Source organism: Sarcophilus harrisii, chromosome 6, assembly GCF_902635505.1.
Source record: "Sarcophilus harrisii chromosome 6, mSarHar1.11, whole genome shotgun sequence".
NCBI lineage: Eukaryota > Metazoa > Chordata > Mammalia > Dasyuromorphia > Dasyuridae > Sarcophilus > Sarcophilus harrisii.
Genome location: NC_045431.1, coordinates 197,309,639 through 197,324,258, shown reverse-complemented (window position 1 = coordinate 197,324,258; position 14,620 = coordinate 197,309,639). Strand labels below are relative to the sequence as shown.

At 40.1% G+C, this 14,620-nt stretch overlaps 1 protein-coding gene across 1 annotated transcript in view; it reads left to right on the top strand.

Moving 5' to 3' along the window:
• The first annotated feature begins 947 nt into the window (after nt 1-947).
• The window catches only part of OTOG (otogelin), a 98,520-nt gene continuing 84,847 nt past the window's right edge, over nt 948-14,620 (top strand). Inside the window, exons 1-8 of the mRNA XM_031943555.1 lie at nt 948-1,006; nt 1,269-1,323; nt 3,555-3,743; nt 6,065-6,143; nt 7,188-7,280; nt 7,490-7,644; nt 11,714-11,832; nt 13,580-13,785. Of these exons, the coding sequence (XP_031799415.1) occupies nt 948-1,006; nt 1,269-1,323; nt 3,555-3,743; nt 6,065-6,143; nt 7,188-7,280; nt 7,490-7,644; nt 11,714-11,832; nt 13,580-13,785 (955 nt within the window). The remainder of the gene's footprint in view (nt 1,007-1,268; nt 1,324-3,554; nt 3,744-6,064; nt 6,144-7,187; nt 7,281-7,489; nt 7,645-11,713; nt 11,833-13,579; nt 13,786-14,620) is intronic.

The following is a 14,620-nucleotide window of genomic DNA, read 5'->3' as shown; positions in this document are numbered from 1 at the left end:
TCATCTAAACCTAGAAAGTCTTCCTCAGGCTGTCCTGGCCACACAACAAATGGGGACAGGACACAGGAGATGATGGGAATTCGGCCTTCAAGTTTTTGCTGCTGTTGTTGGTTTGGGTGGTGTTGGGAGTGGGGCAGGAAAGCAGAGGGATAGGTAGGAACCCTGCCCATGGGACCAGGAAATATCTGAAGAAATGAGCTGGGATGAAGAGTCATCTGAATGCAAAGGTACCCAGGGCTCAGAAATAAGGCACAGGGACTGTTTTACATACGTGAGTAGGACAATTTCCTGACCAAAGTGTTGCTAACCGGATTGCTCGAATGTAATTGAATTAAAGAAGTCCCTCAGCCATGCATATATTTTGTAAATAAAAAGCTATAATAATAATAATAATAATAATAATAATAATAATAATAATAATAATAATAAAAGCAGTCCCTCAGAGCCTGCCCCCTAGGAAGCGTGCTTAGCCCCGGCCCCCACCCCCACCCCATAACGGGCGGGGAAAGGCAGGTCGCACCTACGTGATAGTAATGGGCTGTCCTAGCGCGCCCTCCCAGGTTCCCCAAAGAAGTGAGGCAAAAGGACTGAGCTTAACACAGAGGGGACTGGTCTGGACGGGTAGGACGGGTAGGACGGGACAAGGGAGCCACGGCACTTCGCAAAGGCCTCTCCTCCCCTCTGCCCGAGATGCTCCCTCGCCTAGTGTAGGGCGTCCGGCGCTCAGCGGTCAGCTCCCACCTGATTGTTGCCCACGGTCCTCATGGGGAGCCTGGCCTCGACCCCCACGGCGTCTGGGATCTGGCTGCTGGTTTTTTGTCTTTGGGCCTCTGGAGGTGAGCGGGGAGTTAGTTTTGCAAGCCGGGGCGAGGGTCGGGGGGAAGGGAGGACGAGACCCCGAGCCAGAGGCTTTACAATTTGCTTCCCTCCCGCTATTTTCAGCCACCATGTCGACTCCCCCTAGCAGCCGCTCGGAGCCCCCGCCCGCTGGGTCTGCGGAGCGCAGGTGAGTGGGTGGGAGGTAGGGGCCCTTGTCCGCCATTCCTCTGGGGTGGCGAGGATCCCTCCCGCGGGCGCTCCGCGGGCACCTCTGTTACCCAGAGGTGGCCCTGGATGCCTCGTTGGCGCCGTGGCTGAGAGAGAAGAGCAGGGTCGAGTGAGGAAGGAAAGGCTGGGTGGTCTGGGCTGGGGAAGGGGGCGCAGCTGCTTAAGCTCGTAAACTCCTTTCAGCTAAGCTTCCGTTAGCCCTGAGTCTCTTCCCTCCCCAGCCTCGAAGAGGCCAGACTTCGTCTGAGAGACGCCACTGGCGGTCAAGAAGACCAGGTAAGGGGGCGGCAGGGACCCTGGTATGGAGGTGAGAGGGGGTCTCCACCAGGACCCCATCTCCCCACTCTTTTTTGGTTGGGAAAGAAGGTCGGTTAGTACTGTCCCTTCTCCACACACTTAGAAAGAAGTTGGGGAGGAGGGTGATCCAGATCGAAGAAAATTCTAGCACTACTGTGATGTGGACAGTGCTCCAGTGAGGCAGACAGCTGGGGAGCCTGTGGGCTGCTCTCCTGAACGGGGAAGAGCTAAATTAGAAGAAGCCTTAAGGTCTTTTTCAGGTCCGAGATTGTGTGAATCAGGTCAATGGGACAGCAGGTCTACTTGGCTGGTGTCATCTTAGGCCAAATAGATGAGACCTTTCTGCCAGCTGGCACTCAGGCTGCTCATGAGCCAGACAGTCAGAACCAGTTCCCCTAACACCTAGAACTAAGTATGTGTCTGCCTCTGGTGGGTGGTGGGTTTGGAACTGGTTACAGACAATGGCTTTGGGGTATTGTCTAAAGAAAGGGCTAGTGCAGGGAGACTAGGAGTGAGAACTGGCCCTTCATCTTTCTTTCTTTCTTTCTTTTCCTCTTCCTGGCAGGAGCCCTACCCTGAATCCAAGCTGGGCCTCTCTGTCCCACACTAAACTTCCCAGGCTGCCTGGGATCATTGCCCGAGATGCATGATAGAAAACTAGGGCAATCTGGGGTGGGGGGCGACGCTGGGCAGCAGGTGCTGGTCGACTGTATATCTATATGGGTGAAACAGATAGTGGAGTAATTATCTGAGTGATCTAGCACCTCTTATCCTCTGAATTTCAATTATAGCCTGGGGTGTAACTTTCCTTTCTTTTTCTTTCTTTTTAAAAATTTTGGTTGGGGGAGGGTGGTGGTCAGAGAGCCAGGAGGCAAACTTGTTTCTACCACGGCCTTCCTTTGCTGGTTTCCTCTTCAAATTGTTTTCTATCTCTCCTCCTAACTTATAATTCCCTCCATATCATAAAGTGGGTAACTAAATTGGTCTTATAACCAGTCAGAACCCCACTTGCTAGAAAGTTGATTTTTGTTGTCAGACAGGAGACAGCAGGACAGAAACTGTCAGAAGCTGTCTAGACAAGACTCAGTTTTCAGAAAAACCTCCAATGTTCTGGGGCTCTGTCTGACTTTCTCTATGATGCTGAAAATGGGGAAATCACTATCTTTTATATTAAAAAAATTATAACAGTCCATGAGAAAAGAAGGTTATGAATGAGTAGAACTCAGTGCTGAACAGGGTTTTTTTTTTCTTCACCCGTCTAAGCACTTAGTTTGTATCTCTCCAGTATCCTCTGCTTCTAACAAAGAGAGAAACATACAAACATCCTTTTCAAATTGTGACTTTCCCCATCAAACCATAAGAAATTAAATAGAAATCTGGGGGGAGTTTTGCAGAAGCTGAAGATGACATGAGAAGGCCAGTAGATGATACAGAAAAAAGTTTAGGAATATAGAAATTCATTTTATATATATATATACATATATATGAATATAGATATTCATTATATATAATATATACATGTATGTGTATTATGGCTACTTAAGACTTCAGACTTCAATTGTCCAAAGAATATACGTATATATACACATATACACACACTTTATGTAGTATTTTAGATATATAATATTATATGTGTGTATATATATATATATATATATATATATATATAGAGAGAGAGAGAGAGAGAGAGAGAGAGCATTATATAATATCATCATTTTATAATAAGGCATTGTAAACACTTCAAAAGAAAAAAGAAAAAATTCAGACTTCTTTTTTGGTACAAAGGGAGGACCAAAAAATTCTACATGGATTTTCCGGATTGTGGGAGCCACCACACCCCTGTCTCTGAGATGGGAAAGGGATAACTATATACCTAGCAGCCATTTTGGTTACTGCAGACAGGTGGGGATAGCTCTAAAATTGGAAAGGACCTCAGAAGTTTTCTAGTCCAAGTTATTCATTTTACAGTTGATTAAAGTGCACCCATGAAGTTCCCGAGGCAGGATTTGAAATGAGGACTATTGCTCTAGTCTGTACTGTGCTGTCTCTTGATAATCTCCCCCCCAAAAACCTTTTCATTAACTCCTTGGCTCATTCAACACACTCATCATGTAGCAATCTTTATCTAAGTACCCCTGTCTACACAGTATTCTCTTTCTTTGCACACAGGAGGATTGCTGGGTAAATTTCCCTCCCACTTTTCTCCTTAGGGAGGTGTCTATGGACCTGTAATGACTGGCCACCAGCCCCCTAAGAATGTGGGCCCTAACAGATGTCTCAGGTTACTGTTTTTGGAGCAGTGGAATGTCATTATTGTGAAAGCTGTTGCTGGCGGAGCAGAGTTGAGACCAGAGGGAGTGATACTTACCTACCTGTGTAGGGAGCTAAGCCAGATCCCAGTAAGACCTATAACTCTGTCTGAAAATAGGGGTAATGATGCCTGCTGTTACCTCCTGAGTCTTTTTTTAAGGTTACCCATTCACTGTATGTTAGAAGATAAGGTTGTAGATTGAGTCAGAAAAAACTTTAGGCCAAAGCTTCTTAAACTGTGGGTGGCAACCCCATATGCCATCATGTAACCAAATGTGGGGTTCACAAAATTATGATTATCAGTAAATGTTTGATTTATATACTATTTTATATACCTATATATCTAGAGTTATGTAAAAATTTCTCTGGTGAAAAGAGGTCATGAGTGGAAAAAGTTTAAGAAGTCCTGATTTAGGCACTCCTTTCATTTGGAGGGAAAGAAACTGAGGTCCAAGATTGGTTGTTGTTGTTTAGTTGTTCTGATTTCAAAACCAGCCTAAATTATTATAATTTACCCATCGGTGGAAATAAACCTCTCTATTACCAGATAACTGTGAATTTGATGGCTAAACCCCCAATGTCTGAGGGTTAATCCAGAGGGTGTTGGTCATTCCAAGGGGCTTCTACCCTGAAGAAGGAGTTCCTTGCTCAGAATTTTTTTTTATTTTGGGGAGAAGATAGTGGGTCAGACCAGTGATTTCAGTTTTCAGCTATCTTTTTCACAATGAAACTTTTTTCCCCCCCATCATAGTTTCAATATATCTAGGTTTGGGATAAGAACTTAAATGGGAATTTAGACTAAGTTCACTCTGGGAATTCCTAGGTTCATCATCATTTCATGCTTTAGGATACCTAAGATTTTTGATAAAAACTGATGGGGTTCACTCAGGCAAATCTGATTGGTTTCTCAACTCTGAGGTGCTAAGTTTGAGATGGAATGCTAGTTAACTAAGCAACTGGAAAGTTTTGGACTTAGAATTCCAGAAAAGGGGGATCAATTCCAAAGAAGGAGAGTTGTAAACAGTATCTTAGAAGCATGTTGATACCACATGGTTTGTTTTTTCCATAAAACTTCATAGGATTGCAAGCCATTGTAAAGGTAAGTTCGCTGAGGCTTAGAGAAATTAAACTCTCTGCCCATCCCCACAGCTAAGAAGTTACTCAGATAGGATTTTAATTAAGACTACCCAGACTTCAAGTCTAAAATTCTACCCACTTTGCCATGCTGCTTCTTTTGCCATTTACTAACCATGTAACTAATTCCCTTTCTTTTCTAGCCATCTATGTCCTTAATCATGTCCTTTGTATTTCCTGCTCCTGACTCTTGGGTAACCCACTGCAGCATATCTACCTTTAGCTTTCCATCCTCCTTTGGATTCTCTGTAAACCTAGCTGTTCTGAAAGCATGGTGCTTGAAGACTTGAAAGAAAATATCAGTGCAAATGACTGGACTCATATGGTTCAACAGCTTGGAATCTGATTTGCATCTTCCCCTAGTTCTGAGCACAGAACTTATATATGAACAAGAGTGGAAAAAATAAGTGATGAATTAAAAGGTTTCTTAATATGGCATAGGGTTGGTGAAGACAGAATCATCCAATTTAGGTAGATGGGATTAGAGTTAATTCTTGCTTTCTGGAAATGGAATGTACCCCAAATTAACTTGAAATTTAATCTCTATTATTATCACTTTCTAAAGTTTAAATAATCAATAAAACAATAAATCAAGCCCCAATTTGTAGCAACTGCAAATTCCCAAGGTCTAAATGTTTATACCTTTGGCAATAGACTATTTCAAACTTTCTGTGACTGTAAATTAGAGAAACTCAGCAGAGGGAGAAATAGGCAAGTAATGGATTTTTGTTTAGTATTCACTTGTACATGAGTTTTGGCCAAATCTTCTGGAAGATCAATATTCTCTGTTGAAGTTGTCTTTCCCCCCAGTCTTATTCTATCCTAACAGTGTGTGTAGCTTGTTGGGATGGATTATTTGCAGTTCTATGACTAGGCTTGGAGTGTGTGTGTGTGTGTGTGTGTGTATGTATGCGTGTTGGACTTGGATCGGGTGCGTGTATGTGAGTGCATGCATGTGCTTATGTGTGTGCACACTCATGCCAAAGTTGAATAGAGGAAGAAAAATCAAGTGAATAAAGAAAAAAACATCTTCCCGAGCCTGAAAGAAGAGACTTTTGATCTTCTCTAAGAGCATTAACTAAAAGCATGTGGAGATCATTAGTGTAATGAAGTTAGAAAACCCATAATTGTATTACTGCCTCACCTGACTTTTCTTCCTGTCTCCTTTTGTAGCATGGATGTGTACACACATTAGAATGGTAGTAAATTAGGAAATGTAGTTGGTTCTCAAATCGCTGCATCAAACAACTCTCTTCTCTCTCTTGTCATTCTAAAGGAGTCTGAATCTTTGGGGTCTTCAGCAATGTTTTCAGTCTGGGAAAGGCGACTTCATCGTACCAAGTGTGCAACACCCTGTAAGTTGTCTTAAGCCTTGAAAAGGAACTGACCCATGAAATTGTTGAGTCCCATGATTCTCTTTGCTACCTTCCTAGTCTTAGAGAACTGTTCATAGCTTTCCCTTCTCCCAAGTGTCTCCTCCATTTATTTAGATAGAACTGAACAGGAAAGTGATGTGACAGTCAGGGTGTGTCTTTGTGGACTTTTCCTCTTATAGGACTGTCCTCCCATTTTTCTACATACCCCACAGGTTAGCATGGTGCCTAGCACATAGTAGGTGCTTAATAAATAATGACTGATTCTATCTACTTTCTATAGCCAAATCCTGATCTGTTTCCCCCCTTTTCTCTTGTAGCTTTCTCTCCCTTTCCATTCTAATGACTTTGATCATGACCTCCTCTTCTTACTATACTTTGTTCCCCATCCAAGTTATGTTTGAAACTGTCCTTTGAGATTTGTTGAGAAGAGGGTGTAGATAGAAATCTCTCATATGCTCATAACCATCAGCTAATTGATAAACATGGAATAAGAGTCAGTTATTCAACTACTGGGTTTCAGTGATATCTGTGTGACTGGCTTTCTCCATGATTTAGTCCAGTAGTTTCCAGAGTGTGAACTATAGCATAAACCCAAGGAGTAATAGGGAATATGAAGAATAGGGCGGGAAGACTCGTCACAAAGCAGCTCCCTTCCGTAGGCAATGCTGGACTTGTCTCCCAAATAACCACACAACTCTCACTAATTACTTTTATAGTATATTAGACTAGTTATAGATTAAAACTTTCCTTCTACCCCTTCATGGAGTTTAGCAAGCTCACAACCTTTCCCTTTCTGAGCTGAGCTTCAGTTCCTCAAGGCTGTTACAATTTAACTCCAATTACAGCAGTTGCACAAAATCTATTAGAAAAATCCTACACTGCCCCACCCCCTTCCACAAGCCCACCTAGGGGAAAAATTACTGATGAGGTAGATGATGAAAAAGTATGGAAACTCCCACTCTTCTCTTGAATCTAGAACCCTAAATTTAGAATTTGAGAGAGTAAATTGATTTTACCTTGCAGACTTATTCTCCTGCTTCAATGGTGGGGAATGCGTACATCAGACATTCTGTGACTGCAGGCGTTTTAATGCAACAGGCCCTAGATGCCAGACAGGTATGACTGGAGCCAGAAAAAGGTGCCGCTGTTTTCCAGGGGGAGGGAATAACAGTGTCCTGAGCCCTGGACAGGTGGTTGGTGGATGGAAGGGACTTTGATTATTCATCTCTGAGAAAATAAATGTACTCATCCTGTGTATTCATTTCTGACCTCCTCCCTGAAAGTTTGCCTAGATTTTCTGCTGAAAGCTTTCCTTTTGTGCTCAGTATATAACACAGGCCCAGAGAGAGACAACATTTGCCGTACATGGGGACAGCACCATGTTGAGACATTTGATGGCCTCTATTACTATTTCTCTGGGAGAGCCAGCTACACCCTGGTGGGTCAGTATGAGCCTGGTGAGCAGAGCTTCTCCATCCAGGTGAGGAATGTGCAGGACTTCTGCCTTGGTCTCACTCATTATCCCTTCAAGGGAGGGGATTGGGGTACTTGGTATATACTTTTGTGTAGGACACAGTGCTATAGACTAAAGTTGAGATGGGTTGTAAAGAGATTGTTAACTTAGATTGAGACAAGGGATTCTGGATCTTGGAAAGATCTGGGGTATAGTTTTTTTTACCTTGGTCTTTACCCCAAATGACCCCAAAATGACCAGCTTACTCTTGGAGCTCAGAGGCTGATTCATACTAATCAACTTCCTAAAGGATAGCGCCTTTCCAACTGAGATCTGGTGATCAAATTGCCCATCTACTTCAACTTGAGCTAGAAGAATTCCAGAATTTCAGAAGCGGAAAGGACTTAGTCATAGAATCATAGATAGATCTATATGTAAAAGGGAATTCAGATACCATTTAAATCAACCTTTTTAATTTACACTTGAGGAAATGGAGGCTAACAGAAGTAAAGTTAATATTCCTGTATTAAAAGTCAGACATTATAATACACTTGACAATGAGGGGAAGCCCCCTATCTCCCAAAGAAATCCATTTTATTTTTCTTCAGCTCTAATTTTAGGAAAGTTTTCCTGACATCAAGCTTGAATTTTCTTCCTTGTAACTCTTATCTATCTCTAGTGGTTCAGTTTTTGAGACTAAGCAGAACTAGTTTAATCCTTTCTTCAAATTCTTTGAAAACACCCAGTATAAGGAGTTCAGGGAAATTTCCTATTCCATTTTTAAACAGCTGCAGTGATCAGGAAGCAGTTCTTTAACATGCTGAAATTTCTTTATTTGCATCTTCCCTAAGTCATTCCTAGTTCTTCCCTCTCGCACCAAGGAGAATACATTTTATCTCACACAAAACAGCCTTTTGAATTCTTAAACTCAACTGTGATGTATCCTAAATCTTATCTTCTCTAAGGTAAGCATCTCTAGTCCCATCCTTGGATGAGATGATTTGTAAGTCCTTTTATCACCTTGACTGCCATGTCTGAATGCTCACCATTTTGCCAATGTTCTTTCCATAGGCATCCAGCATAGAACATAGTATTCTTGTGTGCTCTGATTGGAATTGAAGAAAAAATTCCCATCCTCTAAATTCTGTTCACTATATCTCCAGCCTAGGATGATGTAGATTTGGGGGATATTTTGTCATGCTGTTGTTATCTCATAGTGAACTTTTAGGCCACAAAGTCTCCAGATTTTCTTCACTTGAATTGTTTTCCAATCACTCTTCCTCCCCCAACCTGCACTTGTGAAGTTGATTTTTTGAACCCACGTTAGAACTTTGCATTTATTTCTATTAAATTTAATCATTTCTGATCACTGTTCTAATTCAGGAGTTCTCAGCCTTTTTGGTGTCAGTATCCTTTTACACTTTTAAAATTTACCAGGAAACCCTTTCTTCTGAATTTCTATTTGTATGGGTTATATCTATTGTTATTTGCTTCATTAGAAATTAAAATGTCTTAGCATTAGATAAAAATAGTTTTGACCTGCAATTTCATATTCAGACTCTGTGACCCCATTTGGGGTGTTATTGGCAAAGATATTGGAGTAGTTTGTAGCCATTTTCTTCTCTAGCTCATTTGATGAATGAGGAAATTCAGACAAATGCAATTAAGTGACCTATTGAGGGTCATACAGCTTGTAAGTATTGGAGGCTGGATTTGAATTTGGGAAGATGAATCTTCTTGGCTTCAGGCCTGATACTTTATTTACTGTACTATCCAGGTGTTCCTTTTGACCTTAAAGACCTCCTGAAAATACTTAAGGGATCCCAGGATTCTCTGGATTACACTTTGAGATCTGCTGTTAGTCATCTAAACAGTTAGTTTTCCCTACCCATTTAATTTTTTTTTTTTTTTTAGCAAATCTGAAAAGTGTGCCTTTGATATCTTCATCTAAAGCCCTGATAAAAATATTGAATAGCAAAAGACCAATTTAGAACAGATCTTTTAGAGACTCTACTTAGAACTCATTAATTACTATTTTGTTTTATTTTCATTCATTCAACCAAGTTCTGAATACATCTGACTAGATTATTCTCTAGTCTCCATATGTTTTTCTTATCTATGAGAAGCATGAAAGACTTCATCAAATGCTTAGTCCAGATGCCAGCATATTAAGTTACACTAAGAAATGTTACTGCAGAGTGAACTGGATTCTCATCTTGGGAGGTCAGCTTCATGTCTCAGTAATGTCACTGGGTCAAATAAGATAATAGCTGGAAAGCACTTTGCAAACCTTCAAGCACTATGTACATGCTCTCTGAGAGGCAGTGTTGCTTAATGGTTAGAGTGTTGAATCTGGAAAACCCAAGTTCAAATTCAACTTTGACACTGGGCTTTTCATATTACTGTTGAGCTTTCACCTTCCATTTTAAAAAAATTTATTGAAATTAATTTTTGGCAATTGACAAACATCTATTTTCTTCCCCCCTTAACTCCTTTTAGTACCACTGGGAAAACATGGAAAAACAAAACCCTTGTAACAAATATGCCTAACTAAGAAAAAAATCTCATATTGGCTACCTTCAAAAGATACAGTCTGCACTTTTTTGAGAGGGGGGGGGTCCACTCTGATCTCTTGGTCAAATAGATTTTGCTTTTCCTTATCCAATCAATTGTCATTCCTCCCTGACCACTATTCGTCTCTCTATATTATCTTCTCTTCTAGTATTATCTTCTTGAGGAAAGGGATGATGTCCCCTGCTTTTACTTGTATTTTTTATTCTCCTAGGGCCTGGAAGAGAATAAATGCTTAATAAATTCTTCATACATTCATCCAAATTCTGCTTTCTCTACATTTAACTAGTCATGGTCTTGTGTAAGAATCAAATGAGATTTCTCTCTCTCTCTCTCTGTCCCTTCCTCTCTCTCTCCTTCCTTCCCCCTCCCTCTCCTTCCTTCCTTCTCCTCTCTTTCTCTTTCTTCCTTCCTTCCTTCCTTCCTTCCTTCCTTCCTTCCTTCCTTCCTTCCTTCCTTCCTTCTTTCCTTCCTCCCTTTCTTTCTTCCTTTCTTTCTTCTTTCCTTCCTTCTTTCTCTCTATAATCTATATATCTATAATAAGATTTTATGTATGTGTCTATATAAATACATATATATGGATATACATCCATATATGTACTTGTGTATAGACTTATACAGCATATATTTAGTACTTTGTAAATCTTATTAGAAACATTACAGAGATGTTGCTAGCTGTTACTACTTAACCTCATTTGTTCTCAGGTAAGTCCCTAGTATTGTTCTATCAAACTCTAGTTAGGTGAGAGATGTGCTGGTAGAGGGCATTCTCACACCAAGAATTACCTAACCTAATGGAATCACAGACTCTTTCATTTAAATGTATGTAGTAGTAGTTGTTGTTACCATTTCAAAGCCATACAGACCTAGGATCTCCATTCATGTTATTGAGAGAGTTCTACCAGGTTGCATTCTTGTAGGTCAAACAGAACACTTTTTGTCTTAGACAGTCTTAGGATATACTTGCAAAGTTCTTACTCTTTGACTCTTTTTTCTCATTCTATTGTTCCTTATTATTCACCCAAAACATTTATTTTTGTCATACCTCCTCTTGTTAGAAACGTTAAGGCAGTTAGATGATATGGTGAATAGAATGCTGGACTTTGACTCAGGAAGCCCTGAGCTCCAATCCAATCCAATTGCGCTCACTTGCAAGTCATTTTACCTGTCTGTGCCCCAGTTTCCTCATCTATAAAATGGGGATAATGATAGCACTCACCTTTATAGAGTTGTTACAAGGCTCAAATGAGATAATATGGAAACTGCTTTACAAACCTTAAAATGTTCTATAAATGTTAGTTATCATTATTATTTGAGTTAATTAGACTAAAATTTATCTGCCAGTAGTGATGAAGTTTAGCATTTAACTCCCAGTGTACTGATAAATCTAAGAAGATTTGAGAAAGAAAGATTCAAGTCTCACCTTGACTCTCAGACCCAGACCTCCTCATCATGGTAGGAACTGCAATAGGGCAATGACAGAGAGATCGTTCCTGGCTTAGATGTGTCAACGCTCTCATTTCAGGTTCACAACTACCCAGAATGCAGCTCTTTCCCCTATAGCTGCCCAAGATCTGTCAGCCTCTTCTTTGCTGGGGAAGATGAGATCCGCCTGAGTAGGAATGTCACTCATGGAGGTTTGGGGTAATGAATGAACTTTCTTGTATCTTGTCTTACCATCCGTGGCGTATGGGCTCTTAAGCTAAAGCAACAACATCCTCCCTTTTCTAAGAGGAAAGTACAGAAAGGAAAATTTTCTATGTCTTTCAAGTTTTCTGACTCTGGATAACCTTTATGTTAAGCCTTCAAGAGGTCTTCGGTTGTTTAAGGGACACAAGTAGGTGGGCCGTATATATATATATATATATATATATATATATATATATATAATATGTACATGGAGCATGTATCACAAAGGAGCTATGCAAAGGTGCCCCATCATGCTTGTCTTTGCTTGTCTTTGGCCTCTACTTCCCTCACACTTCTTTTCTCTTCCTATTCCTTTTCCCTCTTGGTGTCTGGGTTTTTTCTTTATTGGAGCAACTCATCCTGAGGTTTTAGGAACTTCATGTGCCATCCCTCCTAGATAAGGTTGCATTTTTTAAAAAAGAACTTGGATTCACCCAAAGAAATGAATTATTAATGGCTGAATTTGTTAGTGTGGTAGGCTAAAAGGATAATATAGGTGGGTGATAATAATTGTTCATTTATGTTTATTTATATTATAATAATAATATCTAATATAGAATAATAAATATTTATATCATAATCATTTATATATTTTTAACTTTTCAAAGTACTGAAAGTATAACAACTCATAACAACATTATAAGTATTATTATCCTTTATACTTTATCCTATTATCCTATATGCTTTTAAGAGTCAAAAATTGAGGCATAGAGAAATAAAGTGATTTGCTTACAGTTTCAGAGTTAATAGGTGTTGACTAGGCTCAAACTAGGCTAAAACAAAGGTCTCTTGACTTGAGACTCTGTAGTCTTTCCCCCTTTGTGATCTCTTGTAGTTTGAAGGTAGAGGAGTCTCTCCTTCTATCTCTCCAATCCCTATGAACATGTTTGTGGATCTGATCTCCCATTCAGTACCTTCATACCTGATAATGTAGTTAGCAGACTCAGGTTCAAGTCTTAGCTGTGAGGTTTGCTAGCTGTGTGACCTTGGGCCAGCTTTATTCTTCTGATCTTAGTATTTTCATCTCCTCATCAGTAAAATGGAGGTATGCATTTATGGCATCCATTAAGTGCATTGATTCCTTCAGGTCTGTAAGAAAAAGCTACAAACTGTAAAAATATTACACAAAGGTTAATTACTATTATTATTGGAATTGTCTAAAAACTATACTTACAATTATTTAGGTAATACTTTAATTTGTAAATATAGTTTATAAAGAAAAGTCTTTGTAAGCTGTAAAGTACATTATAAATTATTATAATATCTTGCTATAGAACTGCAATTTATAAAGAAAGGACTTTGCAAACAGCGAGTTGCTGTTATTCTAATTGTGTTATGTTCCAGTGTGTCAGTTGGTGATGATAGATCAAATATTCTGGGTTAGATTGCTTTTTATTTTTTTATTTTTTGTTAATATTTTTATTTATTTATTCATTCATTCATTCATTTATTTATTTAATAGCCTTTTATTTACAGGTTATATGCATGGGTAAATTTACAGCATTAACAATTGCCAGACCTCTTGTTCCAATTTTTCACCTCTTACCCCCATCCCCTTCCCCAGATGGTAGGATGACCAGTAGATGTTAAATATATTAAAATTAGATTGCTTTTTAATAAACACCATTCTTGGAGGGTCTCAGTGAGCAGGAGATTTGGGAGCTCTGAGTACCCTGTGTTGTTTCCCCTTATGCCACGGCAGGGTACAGCTGCCTCACATTACAGGGAACTTACGACTCCATCAGATGGCTGGCTATGTCATTGTACAGCACCAGTCTGCTTTCACACTGGCTTGGGATGGTGAGTCAGCTGTCTACATCAAGATGAGTCCTGAATACTTAGGCAAAACTCATGGGTTGTGCGGGAACAACAATGCCGACCCCCAGGATGATCTGAAGACCAGCTTTGGTGAGTCTTGAGAGCTAATGGCTCCAGTTCTTCTATCCGCTATCCCTTTCCCAACTAGAATATCAAGAGGGACATCCAGGATTTGAGAGATCAGGTGGATGGGTTGGGAGAGAGCTAATCTTTTCATCAATTAATTCAGTATAATGTGCCTACTATGTACCCAGCTCTTTGTAGATGTTGGTCCTATGCTGGACAGGCTCAGAGATCATACATTTTGTATGAACATAGTTGTTTGCATGTTGTAAAACCCTTATCTGAAGTTCTTTCTATTTCCATGGCTTCTTATAGTGTAGAGGCAGAGAAGCCCTTCCCGGAGCCCCTCAGATCATTCTATGGAGGTGTACTTGATTTTATGTCAGTGACTTTGTTCCTTATCTTGTAGTCAGGAAATTTTAGGTCAGGTCCCATCACTTCTTTGACCTTCAGTTTCTTCTTCTATAAAAGGGGATTACTAATTTTTAACCTATGTACCTCAGGTTGTAAGAAGGTAGTCACCCATATACTACTGGAATCATGACAGTAGTCCATAGAGAAGAAACTAGTAACTGAGGTTACTGGAAAGGCTTCCTATAGGAGGTGTCATTTCAGCTTAGTTTTGGAGAAATCCAGGAAATCTAGGAGGTGGAGGTGAGAAGGAAGATCATCTCAAATATGGGATGAAAAGACATGGAGTTGGCAGATATTTGTGTGAGGAACTGCAAGGAAGGAGGCTGTTGTATCTGGATCATAGAGAGTTGGAGAGGAGTCAAGTGTAAGAAGAATGGAAAGGTAGAGAAGTTGTTAAAGGCTTTAAATATTAACAGGATTTTATATTTACTCCTGGAAATAATAGGGA